Source organism: Stegodyphus dumicola, chromosome 4 (assembly GCF_044657685.1).
Source record: "Stegodyphus dumicola isolate Sdum_Otavi_A_Nest chromosome 4, ASM4465768v1".
NCBI classification, from domain to species: domain Eukaryota; kingdom Metazoa; phylum Arthropoda; class Arachnida; order Araneae; family Eresidae; genus Stegodyphus; species Stegodyphus dumicola.
The window spans coordinates 53,420,520-53,441,793 of NC_140771.1; the positions used below are offsets into that span (position 1 = coordinate 53,420,520).

At 32.4% G+C, this 21,274-nt stretch overlaps 1 protein-coding gene across 6 annotated transcripts in view; it reads left to right on the forward strand.

The window, feature by feature from the left end:
• Positions 1 to 20,085, forward strand: part of Adck5 (aarF domain containing kinase 5) — a 102,449-nt gene extending 82,364 nt beyond the window's left edge. For 5 of the 6 annotated variants that reach the window (XM_085814878.1, XM_085814883.1, XM_085814877.1 and 2 more), the window contains 4 exons: positions 7,590 to 7,760; positions 14,390 to 14,567; positions 19,659 to 19,826; positions 19,914 to 20,085. In XM_085814878.1, coding sequence (XP_085671004.1) covers positions 7,590 to 7,760; positions 14,390 to 14,567; positions 19,659 to 19,826; positions 19,914 to 20,022 — 626 coding nt within the window. In that variant the 3' untranslated portion in view covers positions 20,023 to 20,085. The remainder of the gene's footprint in view (positions 1 to 7,589; positions 7,761 to 14,389; positions 14,568 to 19,658; positions 19,827 to 19,913) is intronic. The other variant, XM_085814881.1, reaches the window with a different exon arrangement.
• The last annotated feature ends 1,189 nt before the right edge of the window (positions 20,086 to 21,274 follow it).

The following is a 21,274-nucleotide window of genomic DNA, read 5'->3' on the forward strand; positions in this document are numbered from 1 at the left end:
CGAACCTGTTCGAACTTTGACATCAGCTTCGAGCTTTGGTGCTTTTTGGCGACAGATATTTCATGCATGCGCAAAATAATTATGGCAGATAAAGAAAAAGTTATGTGTGTCTAGACTTTTATCCGGGCTAAAAATAGCATTCAGTACTAAAAGTTAACCTCTGTTCTTCACGTATAGGACGCAAGTAACTTTTTTGAGACCAAATTAAAAAAAAATAGTGCGTCTTATATGCCGTCAAATACGGTAATCATTATGTAAAAGTTTTTATTTCTGATACTCTGTGATAACAAGAACCTTCCCTGAAGAACTATGATTATGTGAACTTTCAAACAAAAAGACTTTGAACTGAAATGCTGAAAAATTTAAAGGGACTCTAAAAATTAAATTTATTTTTAAAAAATTGATATTTGCAATTTATACTTTATAGCTATTTAATTAATTATATTGATAAAAATTTTATGATTTATGTTTTTCTTCATTTGCTAGTGCTTTAATGCTTTTTCTCTCAAAATGCTCTCCCAAGCCTTCTTTTGAAGGGAAAGAATATGTAAGATATAATAAAATATTATGGCTATGCATCCAAATAATTAGCAACCTCAAAATTAACTATTCTAAATTTGATGTTCTTCCCCCAAGTTCTCCCAAATTTGAGATCTTTCCATGTGCAATTAACCAATAGAGTTTAGTTGTACATATGCACCTACTTAGTATAAATTCTCTTCGCAAGCAACTACGTCATTCGTTTTCCTAACTTCTGCCATGCAAACATCTCTGCGCTGCTAAGCTTTCCTGTCTAATGTACATTTAAAACCTTTGTACCTTTGTACTTTTAAAACCAGTGTACATAAAAATTATTTTGTTTAAATATGATTAGATAAATTCCTTGTCCACAAAAATGATCTAATGTGAATTATTTTGGGATAAAATTATGTTTTGAAATAGCCACGTCTGGAAGTTTTTGCTTTGTACGTCCAGCTATCTAACTACACAGACTTCAAGCTGCAGGGCATAAACATATCCACCCTCAGCCATGATGACTGCAAGCTGCTAAACGTACCAGTGTCTACTACACACTTAAAATACTATGGATATAGATATTCTCGAGAAAGTCTTCCAGAATAAAATTGCCAATTTATGGCTGAATATAAGTCAAATCCTGAGGGCTTAAAATGGATAACACATAATTTATGGTAATCTAATATATACTTGTTTTAAAAGTTCTTATTAGCACTTAAAATGTTTATATATAGAGAGAGAGGGAGAAAATCTTACAAAATAAAATTACCAATTGATGGCTGAAGATAAGGCAATTCTATCCCGAGGGCCTAAAATCTATAACGCACAATTTATGGTATTCTCACAACAGGTGAGCTAAGAGGCCATATCTATAACAAGAGGTGTGCTAAGATTGGGACAAGAAGATCTATAACCTTATATTTTTATTTAGTTTATGAGTATGAATCACATCACTCTGATAGTGATGCTCCCTCTTGATGGTAAATCCTCATATGTGTTTTGTTGAGCCTGGCTATGGTGCGAACATTCAGATAATAGAATGTCTATAGGTGTAGTCTTAAACAAATAATTATATGGAATATGAGAGCCATGATGCTACTCCATCACTTTTCTGAATTGTGGTGGTAATCTGACAGCAATGCAGACAAATTTATGCCATGCTGAAAGACAGCAGGGCAATGTTTGAAGGAAAAATGGGTATTGTTACGAGTGTTTTTTTATATATCGTTATAGTAATAAAATAACTAGTGGTCAAGCTCACCAGATAGGCAGGTTGTGGCCAAAATAAAATTTATAAGTTCTATGTACACCTGAAAAGAAAATGCATAAAAACATTCTAATATGAATCATTCTTTCCAAGCAACAAACAATTTGTAAATAATGTTTTCTTTCCAAGCCAGGAAACAAAAGCTTTTGACACTCAGATTAATATGTATGATGCCATTATTTAAATTTAATGTAATATAATAACTTTTTTCAATATCAATAAAAGAATTAATATGGCGATAACATATCGTGTTAATTTTCCTAACCTGAAACAAAACAGTTGCTAACAGCAGCTCTTTATTCAAAATGCTGATATTAACAAAAAATTTTCAACATACAATGATGTCACATGCAATCGCATGCTTTCTTCAATGCCAGAATATGACCTTATATAATAATAATATATTTAATATTCAGCAGTGCATTTTTTATTTCATATTTTCTAAAACTTATATATAAATATAGTTCTAAATATAGTTTTAGAACTATATTTATATATAAATATAGTTCTAAAACTTATATATAAATATATAAACTTAAATATAAATTATAGTTTGTTAATAAAAACAAATTTTTTATTAACAAACTATAATTTGTCACCAAGCAGTTGCAACACTTTTTGAAATAAAGCAGATTTTTATCTCCAGCATGCGACACTGTTGGCACTCAGAAAAATGAGGGCAAAAATTAGCATTTTCCGAGTTTTTAATATCTTGGCTGCGAATTTGTGGAATCTTGGGTGTACCTCTCTCGAAACTCAGCTCCATAGCATTCTGGAGGAGATGATGCCACTAACAAACAAACAAGCACACAGATATCAATAATATAGATTACTGTTTACAAATGTGAAGTAAGACTGCTGCAGTTGACAGATACCCATTAGGATTTATTTGAGGTAACTTTTTAATGGATTCAAAGTATAATAACGATCATTGAAGGATAAGATAATCCTCTTCAGTGCCACATCAGTGCATTCTCTTGGTAATATTGTAGAATTTAATACAATAATCTGATAATGTAATAAATCTTATGGTAATGCAAATAAGAGGAAGTATATTGCAACAAAAGGACCCAAGTAATTTCTTTATATTTATTAACTTATGTACTGCTGCTTTCTGTATGGCTTACTGTAGTAATGTTACCAATTTTTTGTGTTTGATCATGGTTCACAAGTATTAAGTCACCAGACAGATGTTAGGTCAGTGGTAGTGAGAATATCTAATCTTTAATGTCAATGATAAGTGGCTGCAAAAGGTAATTGCTTGTCCCATACAGAGTACTGCTAATCTGTTTGACAACATCCTCCAGTTTACGAATTGAGGGACATTCAATTTGTAAACCATGAGTTTCCCATTATATGTTCATGAGACGTTTTTTGTATATCATCAGCTGTAGATCACATTACCAGCATTTCCCAAACCTTTTTTTTTTTTCCAGACAACCTGCATGTGTGGAAGGTTAAGAAAAGGTGACTAAGAATCATGTTACTTTCTTAACCCTGCACTGGAGGAGCCGGCGTACCAAATATGCCAATGGCATCTTTTGGGCTGTAATTTTTAGACAACCCTTTCCTGAGCTTCCTCTCTTCCTCCTAGAAACATTTCATGAGTGCAACACATCTGGTATTTCTGATCAGTCTGGCTTTCGCCTTCCTTCCGAAAGCAGTTATTGTGAACATGTTGCATAGTCGAATGCAGTACGCTGCTCCTCCAAGTATATACAGAAAGAATATTGTACCTCCTGAAGATTTGTGCATTTTAGAAGAAGTCTTGGTTGATGAAGACTCCGACAATTTGGATAACGCATCTGATGTCGATGAATCGGAAGTCATCGAACATTCTGATCATGAAAGTGACTCAGAAATTGAGGGCAATGTTTCTAAACATCCTCAATTTCCTTCCTCAAATGATGTTTCCCCAACAAATGATGATTTTAGTGATGTTAAAAATGACATATATGGTTTAAAATATGAGGACTTTTTTGTTAAAACAATTTACAAAAAGAAGAAAGTTGGAGGAAAGTTTCTAAAAGAAAAAAGGAAACTTATAAGTGGAATAAAAATCCCCTCAAGAGCAAATTTGCCAGAACGTCTCGAAAAAATTTGATGAAAAAAATATTCCCAAATATTAAAACTTGTGACGATATAAATGATGAATTTCTGCTTTCCAGAAAATCATAAATACAAATATGATTGATGCTATCGTACAATATACAAATATTTATCTCAAATGTAACAGGACTGCAGATAATCTCCAAAACATCTAAAAAAGAAGCATGTATGATACTAATAAAGCAGAAATATTGGCCTTTTTAGGAATTTTATTCTTATTAGTGCGCAAAAAGAAAATCTCAATTTGGCGGAAGCATGGGCAAAAGATGATACTGGAATTGAAATTTTGCAAGGGGTCATGGGTCTCAAGCGATTCAGAAACCTGTGTGCTGCTATTAGATTCGACGATACAGGCACAAGGTATGTGCGAAGAAAAACTGATAAGCTTGCTGCACTAAGAGAATTTTTTTAATCTTTCAATCAGAACTGTCAAAACTTTTATACACCATTGGTCACGAACTCGCAATCAACGAGAAGCTGGAACCCTTTCACGGAAGATGCTCTTTTATTCAATTCATCTGCAACAAGCCTGCAATGTACGGTCTGAAAATTTTTTGCAGTTGTTGACTCACGAATGTTTTATACATTGAAGCTTGAAATTTATTGTTGCAATCAACCCCCAAGATCTTAAGAGGCTTTTAATTCAAGTATTGACATTGTCAAAACTTGAATTGGTGTGTACAAAGGTTCCAACCGTAACCTGACAACCGATTATTGGTATACAAGCTACCTGCTAGCTCAATATCTTCTTACCAAAGGTATAACACTTGTGGGTACGCTGAAAAAAAAAATAAAAAGGAAATTCCAAATGAATTCTAGCCATCAAAAACATGAGAAGTCGGCAGTTCACTGTTTGGTTTTCAAAAGGATTGTTTCATATGCAACGAAAAAATAAGTGTGTAATACTGCTCAGTACTTTACACGATGATGACAAAATTGACCAGGAAACGAAGAAACCCCACATAATCCTGGATTATAACAAATGTAAAGGCACAGTTGACACCGTAGACCAACTTTGCAGTAATTTTACTGTCGCTCGAAAAACCAAGATGGGGACAATGGCAATATTTTTTGCACTGTTAAATGTAGCAGGCATAAATTCGTAAGTGCTCTTGAATTTCGCCAAACCTGATGCAACCATCAAGTTTAGAAGATATTTTTTGAAAAATCTAGTTACATCTTTGATGAAACCACATCTTCAGAATCATCTAAAAATGCCATTTCTTCTGTTGCATTCCAAAGTTATTGCCTGGTAACAACAGACAGCCAAAAAAGACAAGGATCCACCTGCAAAAAGGATCAAAGGATGTTGCCCTGAGTGCAGTAGAATGAAGAATAATTACACTACCACAAAATGCTCTGAGTGTTCTAAGTTTACCTGCAAAAATCATCTGGGCAAGACAGTACAACTTTCCAAACCCTGCTGCAGTGAACAGGGACAATCTGAAAAGGATTAAAGTAGTGAAAGGTTTTAAATTTTTTCATTTGTGAAATTTATTACTTACCGAATTTTTCTTTATGGAATATTTATAATTTGTAAATTTGATTTATGATCTTGTAATTTTCATACAAAAAATAACATAGAGTATTATATAACTTTAAATTACATTTCCAGTGCATTCCATTTTCTGAATTAATTAAAAATTCGTAATTTCTATCTTTACTGCTTTTTTTTTTTTTTTTTTTCTGTTATTCTTTTTCTTATATCCTTTTTACTATGGCGAATCACCTTATTAATGTAATTTATAAGATTAAATAGTTTCAAACACGAAGCAGAGGCTTGAAAAACACCTCACATACTTCATAGGCCACCCCTCTAAAATTGTACCATATGTCAGCCTCTCCAGCTGAGGGTTAATGTTTGAAATATTGATGAGTTCTGCTGAAAATAAGACACTGTTTTATAAAGCTTGAAGAAATGCGTTGCTTTGCAAATGTTTTTTGCCGGCAGTTTTTGTCATATTTTGCGGGCAGTGTTTCACTCCAATGTGTTGCATGGTTTTTCAGTGCTCTGATCAATTTATGCAGGAAAAGAGTAGGTGTTGCCATTTGAAAATTTCAAAGATTTTCCACTGTAACCATAAGCTTGAGAGCTCTGTTGTTTTATGTCATTGCAATCTTGAGCACATACCTTCAAATAACAATATCTGAAATTTGATTTCGATTATTTGAGTGCATCGGTCAGTAGGGTTCATATATTGGCAAAGTTTTTTTTTTATGAGCTGTCTGTGTTTAAGTACACATTTTGCTAAAAATTATATGTACCCTAAAACTTAGACAGCAGCTGTTACACAAAAGTTGCTGTTTTCAGAATTATTGCTTCTGTATTCGATAAATCAGCAACAGTTATTAAACTTACTTGTCATTTCAAGAAAACATTAGCTATGAATACTGTAAAGGCCCTTATTTTCGTGGGCCGTAATTTTCGCTAAAATGAATATATCGGTGATTTCGCGAGCTGAAAATTTCGCGAATATTATATAAGTAGAACTGAAAGTTGAAAAATTTCAAACGTACCTAAGTAAAGTTGAGAAAGTTGAAAAAAAAAAAGTATTTCGCGAAGCTTATTTTCGCGATTACGATCGGCTCGAGAAAATAAGGGCCTTTACACCGTCTGAAAACTTGGCATGTAAAGGTATGAAACTTAACACAGCATAATAACTGTATTTTTTTCTCAATAGGGATCATATAAAAATTATTATTTTGCATTTGCAAAAAAGAATTTTCATAGCTTAGATTAGTTACCATTAACAGATATTGTTTTATACAAATGGCACTTTCTTGTTGAGAAAATATTCAAGTATATGCATGACTTCACAAGTCACATTCAAACAAAATATGTAAACAGAATTATCCATACATACATTCTTTGCAGTTACTACTTACTTTGCAGTTACTGAACAAGAAATATAGGTAAGCCTATATTTCTTGTTCTTCAGTTTGACTGAATGGAATGCTAGAATTTTATAGGGATAAAACCTCACTCTTTTATGTATTATGTCATATGCATGAAACATCAAATTTAGAAAGATCTAACTGTTGACTGTGGTCTGGTGATGGAATGGAATTTTGAGAATTACAAACAGTTTGAATTCATGAGCATTTTTCACTATAAAAACATAGGCACATAAACGTTTTGAATTTCATTAAATAAAAAGCATTCCAATCCATTTTATGTAATGCGTACTTTAAAAAGGTATTGTCAAGCCTCACCATTAATTTTCAGAGATTCGATATTTTCATCACTCCTTATGTAAAATGTTTTTAGCTTCTTTAATATTTCTAAATAAATAATTTTCCCATTTCTTTTCTGTTAATTTCTTTGATCCTATAAGTTTACCCACAACTGTAATTAAATGCATATACTATAAAGCAAGACAATAAAATAATTATTGAAACTTATGAAAGACAAATTGTCTCATATCTTTTATGAATTTTAGCACATTGGTGTTAAGTTTACAGTTCAGAGAATATTGGCCGAAATGAAGCACTTTACGATTCATATAGGAAGTACATTTTAATTAATTAAAAAAGCTAGTTAAAATGTTTTGAAATTGTTGTTCTAAATACTTTGTTTTGATTTAGATATATTTTATATTAAGATTTTTCAATAATTTGAAATTTGATATGAAACTTTAATATTTGTATATTGAGATAGTATATTAATAGTATAAAGACTAAGATAGTATATTTTCAGTTTTTGTTCGTAAAGGGAAGAACAATGAAGCTGAAATAGTGCTGTTAGATCATGGATTATATGAATATTTGCCAGAAAGCAACCGTTTGTCTCTGTGTAAGTTGTGGAAATCAATTATTTTGAATGATCAGAAGAATATGAAAAAATATTGCTCACAACTTGGTGTAAAAGGTACGTAAGGGTATTTATATTTTGTATTGGGGGGGGGATTCATCAAATATAATACTGTTTAAAATTGATTTTTTTTAAATGCACCAAAAACATGCTATATTCATAACTGATTCAAAATATTTAGGTGGTGTTCTAGCAGAAAGCAAAAATTGTTATGTAAATTATTAAAGTAAATTTATTGAACCAACTAGATTTCCAGAATTATTCTTTTAGGTGTACAGTGTCTACAGAGCAGCCACTCAGTGCTCACAGATTTGAAAGAAGTGGAATTCTTAAATCTAGTACACAGGAGCCCTTTTGATTCAGCATTAGAGGATGCAGCTTCTATTTCTATGTCACGGCCTCAGGTTCTGTTCCCGACGCTGAGACCTTTTTGCACCGTGCTTTCAATTTGACCTATACATGTCATCATGGGCAAGCCTTTGCTGAAGCACAGAAATCACTGAACAACTTTGAGCCATAAATCAACTATGGTCTGCAGCCACCACTGTGGTGCCCTTTTGGACATGAGAGGAACACACACCTACTCCACCTTCTCACTGGGAAAAAAACTGACAAATTACATCCCTCGTGCCACCCACAGTGCCTCGCTCCTTAAGTGTTCAGTGGGCCCAACTAGCCACACCTAACAAACGGAGCTGAACAGCCCACCCACACGAAGATCAATCACATCACACACAGGGCTCAAAACACGGCAATGTCATCCCTCCTTGTTAGCACAGAGATGCTCAGGAAGGGTGTGCAGCATCCATGGAGCCACTGAATGCCCGTAAATTTGAGAGTCAGAATTCTTGAATCTAATGCTCAAAAATTCTTTTGCCATAGTGGTAAAAGATTTTACTCTCATGTCACGGCCTCAAGTTCTGTTCCTGAGGCCAAGCGAACTCTTGCACCGCACTTTCTATTTGACCTATAGATGTCGCCATGAGCAGGCCTCCACTAAAACACTGAAAGCAATGAACAACTGCAAGTGTTAAATTACCAGAGTTCCATATCCACTACAGATGCTTTTGTGTTCAGTTATCTTAACTATTTTTTTTCCTTCTGTGCTAAAAATCTGTGACCTTTAAATTGATTTGACATTTCAGGAAACAAGCAGAAGTTGCATAGTATACAGTCTGATGAATATGGTAGTTGTGAAAGGAAAAGGTAGTTTGTCCAAAGCAGAAAGCATTTCTAGTGTCCTTTAATATATTATTAGAACTTTCGAAACATCTTATTTAAATTCTTTTTTTTTTTTACCCATGTGCTCCAGCTGGCCATCTCTTTAACCTGCCCTTAATCTAGTATGGGAACAAGAGTTTCCATTTTAACTAGGAATTCAGAAACCAAAAATAGATTTTTGCAAGAAAGTTTTCACATAATAGAACACCTACTTTATGCATCCATAGTTGATATACAAAATGAAAATTCTCCTAGATGCCAGCAATGCTTGTTTTGTTACCATCTCTGCAGAATTTCCTGTAAAAAACTTGATTTCCATCCAGCTAAAGGTATTTTACGGGCTAAACAAGAAACATGACTTTTCACTTTGTAAGATTTATTAAACAACCATGTCTGTCATTTACATCCAACTGACCTTTTATTGCTATGTGCTGGACAATGAGTCAATAAACTTGTTCAGTAAGCATGTTCAAATGCTATGTAAGCGTCTATGATATATTATTTTGAATATCCTTGTAATTGGGGCTATTTTCTGAATTCTTTGTTATCTACTAGCTCATGCAGTTTAGCTGCTTGCAAAATTTTCGATACTTTCTGATTTCCTGCACTCGCTTTGAAAGTCACCAATAGTTGGCTTGAATTTAAATTTTTCAGCAAGCTAAAGACTCAAAAAACAACAGCCATTTTCAAAAGTGGCATCACACTAAGAATTGCACTAAACAGCAACCAATTTAAAAAAATTTAAATTCAAGAAACATTCATAATAAACCACTTTTTTGGGGGGGTCGGATGTGCTGTTCTCTGGATGTACACAACAATCAGTTTTAGCCTAAAAAAAAAATCAGAGAATTGCACAAATTTTGATCCATAAAATTCGATCATTTATGTAGTACAACTTTATTGAATGAAAATACTGTTAGGCAAAACACCCTATTTCTGAAAAAGCGCAACACCTTTCTCTTTCATCAGATAACAAACTCTAAATTCTCATGATTTTTTATAAGAAAAAAAATGCTCTCAGCCAAAAAAAATACTAATGATTATTGAATCTGAAGATAAAAACGTGGCCTTTAGTGGAAATCGGTGTTTGTTTACTACACATGTGCACATACCTGTGTTGCCACATTTTGGCTGTGTCATGGGTTATCTATTTTGGTGAGCAACAGAGCACATTACTTCATGAATACCTTTGGGAAAGAGGTGTGCAGATCGTTTAGAAAACCCCAGATGTACTGGAAGGACGATATTATGTAATTGGATAAAATTCCATCTCCTTAGAAGGGAATTAGGCCACTACTTATTTAAAGAATCTCAATCCTCTGAATATGTTATATAAGTATATTTTTCTGTGCACTCAGCCCCAAATTTTTGGATCCTATAATGTGTATATTTTGGATCACAGTAGGGAATTAATCATTTCAGTGGATGAAGGCCCTGAAATTGTAATAAATGCAGTTTAAAAATGAGAAAATGTTTAAAAAATATGCATTTCATCATTTTCCATGTATAATAATGCAGCAGCAATATCAGATGTATGTGTAAAAATCCTATATTATCCAAATAATATAATTACAATTATGTTTACCAGATGGTGCATCATTTGTAAAAGAACACAAAATGCCTTATAATAAACATTGAATGTGATGGCCATTATTATTAAGTGATGCCTGAATATGAGCTAAGATGTGTAACCAGCAGAATCAAAATTTTTTAAAAACTATTGATATAGTTTGGGTCTGCAAAAATCATCTAAAAGGCTTCTTCCATAGGTGAATTGGATTTTCTTGAGGCTTTTCACATTCACAAAGATTTAGAAAGTTTAGTTAATGATTTGAAGTCCAATCCAGTCCTTCCTAATGCCTTTAAAATTCTACTATCTTAATTCAATTATTTTTGCCGATAGATGGCGTTACCTCCTCGCGCTTGGTACTACCAGAGGGTATAAAAATCCGTTCAGTGGTTGCTTTCCATTATTTGAAGTTCAGATTTTGAGCGTAAGGTGCATTTGCCCCTCGCTCCCTATTTTAACTTCGCTAATATTTCTTGATGCTCGATCAGACAGCCTGGCTCAGTAAAAGTAGGCGGCCAGTGCAACTCTGATTAAAAATCTAGTTATAACCACGTGCAGTGCTGATAAGCACCACGTGTTTCTGTGACTCCTTCTCCTATTTTCTTCTTTCTATGTATTTCTTTCTCCTGATGAGGAGGGACCTTTAGCTGCCCTCGAAATCGATTGAGTGTTTCATTATACCTACGCTAAATATAAGGTTGTTTTTTACGATTTTGATTGTCACATTAGCGTGTTTCTCTTCTAGTCTAACAAAAAGAGCGTTGAAGTTTCGTATCAAGGAACATGAATCTTATGTCAAAAAAGGCGAAATTAACAAGTCTTCAATAGCGTATCATAGCTGGACTTTTAACCATAATTTTGATTTTGGGTCTGCAAAAATCATCCAAAAGGCTTCTTCCATAGGTGAATTGGATTTTCTTGAGGCTTTTCACATTCACAAAGATTTAGAAAGTTTAGTTAATGATTTGAAGTCCAATCCAGTCCTTCCTAATGCCTTTAAAATTCTACTATCTTAATTCAATTATTTTTGCCGATAGATGGCGTTACCTCCTCGCGCTTGGTACTACCAGAGGGTATAAAAATCCGTTCAGTGGTTGCTTTCCATTATTTGAAGTTCAGATTTTGAGCGTAAGGTGCATTTGCCCCTCGCTCCCTATTTTAACTTCGCTAATATTTCTTGATGCTCGATCAGACAGCCTGGCTCAGTAAAAGTAGGCGGCCAGTGCAACTCTGATTAAAAATCTAGTTATAACCACGTGCAGTGCTGATAAGCACCACGTGTTTCTGTGACTCCTTCTCCTATTTTCTTCTTTCTATGTATTTCTTTCTCCTGATGAGGAGGGACCTTTAGCTGCCCTCGAAATCGATTGAGTGTTTCATTATACCTACGCTAAATATAAGGTTGTTTTTTACGATTTTGATTATTGATATATGCTGTAGTATAGTCTTTTCATGTTTTAAGTTATATTGCCATATGTATTTAAATACATGACTTCATAGAGACCCTTGCATACTTAGATTGGACGTTCTAAGGAAATACAATTTTTCCGTGGAATTTAAAAACAACAAACTGCATTCAACCTCTAAGGACATAACTATCCATTATTGGAAGGGATCATCTCCTGGAAATCCTAACGCCCTGTCTAAAGGACCCTGCCCTGAAAAATGCTGATATTATTCCAGGGTTGAAGCAAAATACGAGTTGCTTAATCTGGTCCTCTGTCAAGTTACGAATTCAACATCCTCTGACCCAGAATCATGGAGTGACAAAGAAGTCAAAAAGGACCAGTTAGAAGAAAGCAACATTTAACCCATAACTGAATTAATGGAGTCTTCAAACAAAAAACTACTTGGCAAGATATTTCGATCTATAGTCCTACAAGAAAGCGATACTGGCACTCTGGGACTCACTCCATATTCGAATTGGATGATGGAAAGGCTTACCGATGGCAGCTGATACTTACAAAATCCTGGATCCTGGACGTAATTAGAGCACTACGTAGCAGCCCTACAGGAGGCCACTTTGGAATAATGAAGACTTTTTGATTTTGAGAAATTGCTAGAACAGTCTCGTGCGGCCGATTTAAAAAGCTATATAAGCGGCATGAAAACCTCTCAATTCGTTAGTTGTTTTATGAGTTTGTTTAGAAAACTGGCTGTTGCTGAATTTGCAGTGAAATCGGACTAGCTTTCTGTATTTTGAATTAGTTCTGTTGAACATTTTTAGTAATTAAGACACAATAACACGCTGAACAAATACTAATTCAGAAGTCAAACAACAAAAATCAGCGTTATATTTTCAAAATTTTCACAGTAAATTTTGAAAATATAATGCTGATTTTTGTTGTTTGACTTCTGAATTAACATTTTTAGTAGTTTAAAAGATAACTACTGTGAGATATTGTAGTAATATCTGAAGAAGTTTAAGCATTTTTGTTTTATTTGCTGTTATAATAATAAATTTTATTCATTTTTCATTGGACTTGTGCATTCAATTCATAATGAACCCATACACAAGGAAAATTTGTTTTGTAATTATGTTGTAAAAGGAAGAAAATTTGCTCAGTCATTGTGTAAAGTTGTGAACCAGAATAATCTGGAACATAGCCCTTATTATAAAAATATTCACTTACAAGAACTAACTGTGCATTAAAAACACGAAAAATAATTTCATTCCATGATGCCTCTTATCCTTCCAATACAGAGATGTTCAGACAAGCAGCCATTTTGTGCCTCTATGCTTAAGAATGATGCATATATATATATTTTTTTTCCACTACATAATAAGTTATTTCTGAAATTCTGATATGCAGTTAACTAATTTCAAAATGTTTTTTCTGTAGAATTTCAAGAACTATTTCCACATAGGTAACTTGCTTGGAAATAGATAACATTCCTGTAATGTCCTGCGTTGCAACTAATAATATACTTATTAAAACAGTTGGTTATCCATGTTTTAGTCTGTAGTAAGGGTTTTATACTAATATTCATGGTTGGCACAGTATAATTAAAATATCCTTTTGCCCTTCATTGTTGCCTATCAGGCTATTTAAATATGTAGCAAAATTTACTTGAGTTTGAATGTATGATTGATTATTTTTTATCGTAGTACGTATACAAAACAAAATTATAGCATGAATGAATGTTAATTAAATTTTGATCCCATATAATGTATAAATATTATTGACATTCTAACATTTCCTAATTTCATATCAGATCTAAATGTCATCTTCTGATGCATACATGTGTTCCATTTTATTAAGCACATAAAATAATTGCTTTGGGTTTTAAATTATATATTTTTTATTAAATATATTGAAAGACATGCAGTTACTATTTTTTGAAGTTTCTTTAGACTTAATAGATTAACAATTATACTTTTTACTATTAAATAGTTTGTTTTACTTGTTGTGTACTGTATTTTGTACAGCTGCAAGAAATGCTGTTGATTTGTGCAACATTCCTTTGATTTTCACGAAGCTGTCATAAAAGTACTGATGTTTATTGAAATATGGGAAATCTAATAGCAATTAAGAATCTAAATAAAATATGCTATTAAAATGATGTACAAACTTATGCTGTTATTTAGTTTTTATAATACAACTAAAACATCGATAACTTTTAATTGTCTATGATATATTAGTCAAATTTTTCACTATTCAGAATTTAAAATATGTGTATTTTATTTGTATGAGAATTTACAAGTCCATATTTTGTCGGAAATAAGTGTTTTTAAAAGGTTTACTTTCCTTTCTGATGCAGAACCATATTTGCTTGACTTAAAGATTTAACTATACTTAAAATTCTAAAAATTGTGTGGTATATTACGTTACATTTTCAAAATATACTTAATTGATATTATATGACTTTTTTTTTTTTTTTTTTTAATCTACAGATTACTACTTATTTTGTGAAATCTTAATGCAGAGACCATTAAATAGGAATCAGTTACACATTCCAAATCGCCTTACAGATGAAGAAGCCAAGTATATGAAGAAGATGGCTCAGGAACATTTTGATAGTATAATGGTTGTTATACGTAGCTTACCTTTACCAATGCTGCTGGTCTTCAGGTAAAAATTCATTTTTTAAAAATAAACTAAAACAAATTATTATTTTAGAAAAAGACAACGGGCTTGCATGCTTATTATCAAAATAAATATATTGTAAAGTCTGTGTCTCTTTGGAACATACAAATTAAACTTTTGTAAAAGGACTATTGAAGTATTATCTTTTAGGCTTGTAAAACAAAACAGAAATCAGAAGACTGTATAAGACCCCTTTATTCAAACAGAAAATTAACAAATGACCCAACTTGGGTTACACTAAGCCAAGCACTTCTGGCTTAACCAAATAACATAACAACTAATCATTTCAAGGTGTGAGATTAGCCTAATGGCTCGCAGAATACTTTAATGCACAGAAAGAGTTCTGGTTTGTAGTAAACTGGTGAGACAAAGCCTAACACCTAGAACACTTGATACTGCTAACACACGTCACTAATAATCACAGCACATAGGCCTGGAATAGGCAGACACGCTCTAAAACTAACTCTCAAAACTCTTGCTTAAATAGCACTTCATTCTACCTTAAACTGAATAAACTCGTGCTATCTCATTTATGTTCTGTCATGAAGAGTGTGGGTGAAAAGAGAGTAATAGGAAAGTGCTAACTTAAAATGAATGATTAGTTAAATAGCTAAATAAAAAATAAGTAGATAAACCTCGTATCTTTCCTAACTACCTAACCTTACCAGAGCTCACCTCTTACAATAAGATTAGATCTTTGAGTGTAAATAAATCTAAAAATTCAAAATTTATAGTACATCTTGTCTCTCTTCTTCACATGTACAACATTTCAACTGCTCACATCCTTCCAGAAAAGGACTTCAGCAAAAGTTCTGCAAACATGATATAAAAATTTCACAACTTTTCATTAAATTTTCTATGTACTTTCATGCCACATATTTATTCAACAATTAAATCTCTTCCCCATGCTCTTCAGAGAACTGAAGTGTAGAAGTGAAAACAGTGTCTTTTGTGAAGTATGTTTACAGACACTACCAACAGTTAGAATATGTTATTATAATTTCACACTTGAGACCTCAATGATACCCTATTTACAAAACTGCATCTAATGTGCTAACGAGAGCATGATTTAACTTTAAATGTTGGTTGGACAGCTAACTTACTCATGCACACATCTAAATTTACTTTAAACTTAAGTTTCTTAATTTGAAAGTTTTCACTTACATTTCATTCATGTAATATAATTAAATTCTTCTAACTAGGCAGGTCTTTTTAAATCAAACATATATTTATGAATGCTTTTCACAACAAAATAAAATACATTGAATAACTATTTACAATAGAATTCAGCTTGCACTTTACATCGAGATTCATGAGTTGCTTTGAATTTTTTTAACATTTGCACTCGCATTTTCCGGTAGCAGTCTCTTGGACTAAAATGACATTCTTCATTCATGATTATGTTAAAATAAACACAGAAAGTACAATTTAACTTGCGAGCCATTTCACTAATTAGGTGAACTAGAATAACTTCACTTGAGGTAAAACTTAAATGATTTTACTAACTAGTCCTTCTAGATATAAAATAAAACTGAACTTTATTAAGGTGAAAATAAAATTGAACTTTTCGATCTTTGATGCTTGTCCATCCACTATTTGATGAACTGTTCCCAGCTGGCGTAGGCCTTCATTTGATGAATTCAAAGCCGCTGTTGGGGTTGGTCCTCTCTGGACTCTCGTTAAGCTTCCTCTTCCTTGCTGATTCCCAGAAACTTGGCCTTTTCCTGTGAAGCTGGGGGTCACTTTTCAAGTAGACTATGGCTTCTCTAACTTTTTTGACTACTCGTATATGTGGTCCCTGAAACTTGGGACAAAATTTGGCAACTAGCTCGTCACCTGCCCATGATTGGGAGTGCTTTATTTTTAGCACTTCGTCTCTCACTTGATTAATTTTCTTCTCTGCACCTCATGTCATAATATATTTTTGTTTTTGCCTTGCCCTATCTGAACATTCAACTGCTTCATCTATTAGTTTCTGGATATCTTTCATTTGGAATTCTGGGGCTGTCTTCTGTATAAAAAATAATTTGGCTAGCGGTGTAATTAACTTTCACCTTCAACTTCGGCCTAAGAATAACTCAGCTGGGCTTTTTCCCTGTAGTATCACGCTTTGCTGTTCGTAATGCCTAAGCTAACTGACCCTGCTATGCCACCACTTCTGATAATTTCTCATGTAACAGCATATTATTTTCACCATGTTCTCATTTACCTGTTATGCTATGTTGACCTGCAGCTGATAAGGTAGCATTTTTGGGTTGCGTATGCAAAGTCCTGTACATAGTCCTTCAAATATTTAGGGCACAGACTGTTTGTCATTGTCAGAAATGTTTCCAAAAATGTTCCATTTCTCTTTTCAGTAGTCATAATAGAAATTCTTGATTTTATCAATAATAATTCTTTTTGATGCTTGAATATCAAACGCATCCCTAGCTTTACCCATAACAGCCATTTTGGCCAGCATGTTGGCCCGCTCATTGCCTATAACACCAAGATGGGCTTTCACCCAGTTAATTTTTATTTCATATATTTTCTCAACTTTTACAAGATCTTTTATATATGAGACCAAAAGCAACATCTGCTAGTGTTTTCAAACCAGTTAATGAGTCTGTATATATAATAATTTTGATGATGAACAAATTTTCAATGATGATTTCCCTAACAGAAATAACAGCATGAAAATCGAACATTCTGCAGGTTCCTCCCTTATATCTCCTTCAACGTGTGCTGGAGAGCTGCATATTTCACATCATTTGCAAAACTCTGTGACGTGCATCTATCTTGAAATTTGCATAATTTTCGGGCCACTTGTTTTTGGGTGCTGCATTTTCAATGTGGGGTAGTGTATATGAAAATATGTCATCCTTTGTTTAAATCAGAATGCAATAATTTCCAGCATTTCTTGTAATGATTGACTGATTCAGATATATTATTTTAGATTTGATATTGGCATTATAAATAGCATTTCCATAACAATTCATTTATCAGATCAAGCTACAAGTGAAACAGCCTGTGTTATGTCGTGTACATAAATGAACCTTGCAACATTTTGAAAATTATATATATTTGAATAAAATTTTTTACATAACTATCTTAACATGCTTGCCAGCAGCAAACATTTAAACCATATTCAGTCTCATTCCAAGTCTGTTAAATAATAGCGTAAAATTTGTTTTGAATATTGCAACCTTTTATTGTGGTGTTAGAGCTCTGAAACCATTCTACTATGCTGGTCAAGATTGATTCTATTATGTTGATTAACCTTCTTGATCCAAACATTAGTAAACTTTCTATTGTGATCTTTACTCCATATACATCCAAGCTTTTGTTTAATCATATTTTAACAATTATTTTGATATGTTCAATGGTTTATGAGGTTGTATAATCACAGTAACCCTTTTCAGTGATTTCAGATGTTAGTAAATTTTAATTTCCTCTCTTTGCTGATATCTGTATTTAATTAAAGCATTTTTGGAATTAACACATTTTCAGTTGACCAGCTGAATTTTTCTCAAACAAACCAATAACTCATATGTGGGGTGGTGGTAGGGGCATAGTTCCTTTATAATTTCTCAGTGAAGCCCATAGAAACTGAACTCATATTAAGTAGTATATGGTCTATGAGATGCTATGACTGATACTTATGACACAAGGTTTCAGGTTTTGACTTGTCTAAATTACATTAAAATTACTTTTTGTTTATGATTACAGTTAAAATATTCCCCATATAGCAAAATTTAAAATAACAGATGTGGATATACTATTCTAAATTACATAACAAAAATGTCTTAACTAAAAAAAATAAAAAATTTTCACAAATTTATATTTCTGCAAAAATTATTAAATATACTTTAAAAAAAACTACTAAATATACTTTAAAAAAAGGTACTAAGATGGCTTTATTCTAGCAAAGCAAGTGCCTGCATATGTTTCAAAACCTACCACAGTTATGTGAATCCACAAATAATATGATTAAAATCTTTATATATAATACAGTATTCATTTAGCATACATAAGTAAAGTAATAAACTATACACAGTAAGTCTTTGTCAACACCACAAAAGTTAATAATAAAAGTGTACTGCACACAGCATTATATGTTTTACAGTGAGCTGTCTCTCTTGTTCACATAAAAGGTAGATATTCTTACATTTTATATTAAACTCATGAAGAGATCAAAATAGTGGAAAGATGGTATAGACCAACGGTTCTCAACCTTTTGACTAACGCATACTATCCAAACAAAATTGGAAAACTTTAGTACTATCACTACATTTTACAATAATTATTTTTCAATTTCTCAATAGAAATATTTAAATATATATATATTTTGCTATATTCGTAACCTATTGGCTATTTATATTAAATATGCACACATAAAAAAAATAGATTAAAAATTGGTTACCATTTTAATTATCAAAATTTAAGTTATAGTGCTTTTGCTTTCCATCAAATCGTTGTATAAACAACATAGCATTGCCTCAAATTGGATATGCATATGTATGTTTTGTAGCTTATAAACCATTTATTCATGTGATTTAACAGGCCCACCCTTAGTCGAGCGGTAAAGTCGCTGAACACTGGCAGTTTGGCCCAAGGTTCAAATCTCGCGAACATGCTGGCGCTTTCGTGGTTTTCCCCATGTGTAACGTGTATACGAGACAGTTTCCCTTAGTCATCCTTCCCCTTAGGCAAATAGCTCTAGTGTGCTTTGCCATAATCTCAATAAACTAAACTAAACCTGTGATTTAAAAAATTTTTGAACTTGTATTAAAACTGGCGGTACTGAGTTAGCAGATATAGGAACATGACTATATATATATTTCATTCCTCTTTTCTTTTGTAATTTTAAAATTATTAACTAGTTTACCTTAGTATAACTAGATACCTTTTTGTAAAATTTTATCGTATATTTTATTAAATATTTTCATTATTTACTAATTAAAATAAAGTAAAAACTAAGAATTTAAAAGAACCTTTTTTGAAGAAATAAGTAATGTTTAAAATGCTCAAAGCTTTCATTTCTTACATTAAATGCAAAAAATATTTTATGCTTGTAATACTTAATCTCTTTCATAGGAACATCAATACAGTAAGATCCATAATTAAATTCCATGGGGATCAAATTGATCGTTACATACTTATGGCTAAAATTGCCACTCAAGGTGCTTATGATAGATTTAATGGAAATCTGTTGCAATCTTTTATTGGATTGATTGATTTGTTAAAGCTTGATATGAAACTAAGGTAAATATATAACAGCTAAAACTTAAAAAAAAAAATCATTTTAAATTGTTTCAGCGTATTTAAAAATATTTTTCAACTTTATTTCAGGATGGATTCTTTGAGGATGTATTTCACAGTTTTGTATCTGCGAATATTGGTATTTCTGGGCCGTGCAAGTGAAAAAAGTGCTACTCAAGTTATAGAGTTATTAAGATAAATATCCTTTACTCTGTATTTACAAGAGATATATGAAATAAATATTTATAATTAGTTTTGTAAAGCGTTTATTAATTTAATTTCATTCCTGTTCTCAGTTTCTTTAAAAGACTTAGTACTGAATTAAAATTTTTAACACCATTTGTTGACATTTCATGCAATCAACAATCTAGTTTATCCAAAAGATACTTAATAAGATTATAGTTAGGTTTCCGTTTGCTAATTCAGTTTTTTTCTTCTACAGTGTCTTTAACCCTTAGCCTGTCGAGTGATTTTCTGCGAATCCCTTTAAAACTGTCGCTAGTTTTGGACCGAACTTCCCGTAAAATGTCGAGAAAATAACCCTAAACCTCTGAAAATTGTTAAGCAGTTCTTTTGTTATTTCCCATCCCTCCCTCAATTTTACTTCAATGATTCCGCTAAGTGAGATTGATTACTAGATATTGTTCGGTAGATGTGAGCTCTCAAGAGAATTGCAAAAGGCTAGACTCTCCATGATGACCGTCTTAATGCCGCAGGGTACAGCTGCGAAAGTTAAAAGTTTCCTTCTCTTAAACAATCTTATCTCTACATATCTTCTCTACATATAATAAAAGAAAGAGTTTATCTGTGTGTGTGCCTTTCGTTCGTGCTGTGCGTAAGCTAATAGACCCATGGCTACGAAATTTGGTACATAGGTACATATACACAAGAGCCAGTGCACTTCGAAGCGATTTTTTCGAAATTCAAATTCGAATTTTTTTTTATTTCATGTTTTGTGACGAAATCGTGTCATTTTGAAACATAATGGGCTATAGGAAAGCGAGATTTTACTCTACACACTCCATTTTCACATCGTCATGAAACGTAGGCACTTAGCTATTTTACGAACTTAAAACAAATTTCGTGTTTCAATAAATCGATTAAATACGAATTTATTTAACAAAGGGAGCTTAACACTTTTTCAATGGGATTTTTTCTAAAAAAGTTTATTTTTAAAAATGTACAGTTTATTTTTCTTTGATTTTTGGACACGTTAAACTTTTATCCTTGCGAATGCTTTTACAAAAAGAATTTTGGAAAAATGATAATATTTTGTATTTTTAAATTAAGCTTCCGAGTACACTTCTCACATCTCACATCTTTAAAAATGTGATTTTGGCAACAATTTTCCTCTCTTATTGCTGTTGATAGATTTTTGATGAAATCGCATCATTTTGAATAGTTTCATTCTTTTAGAAATATGGGTTTGGTAACAATTTTTCATCGTATTT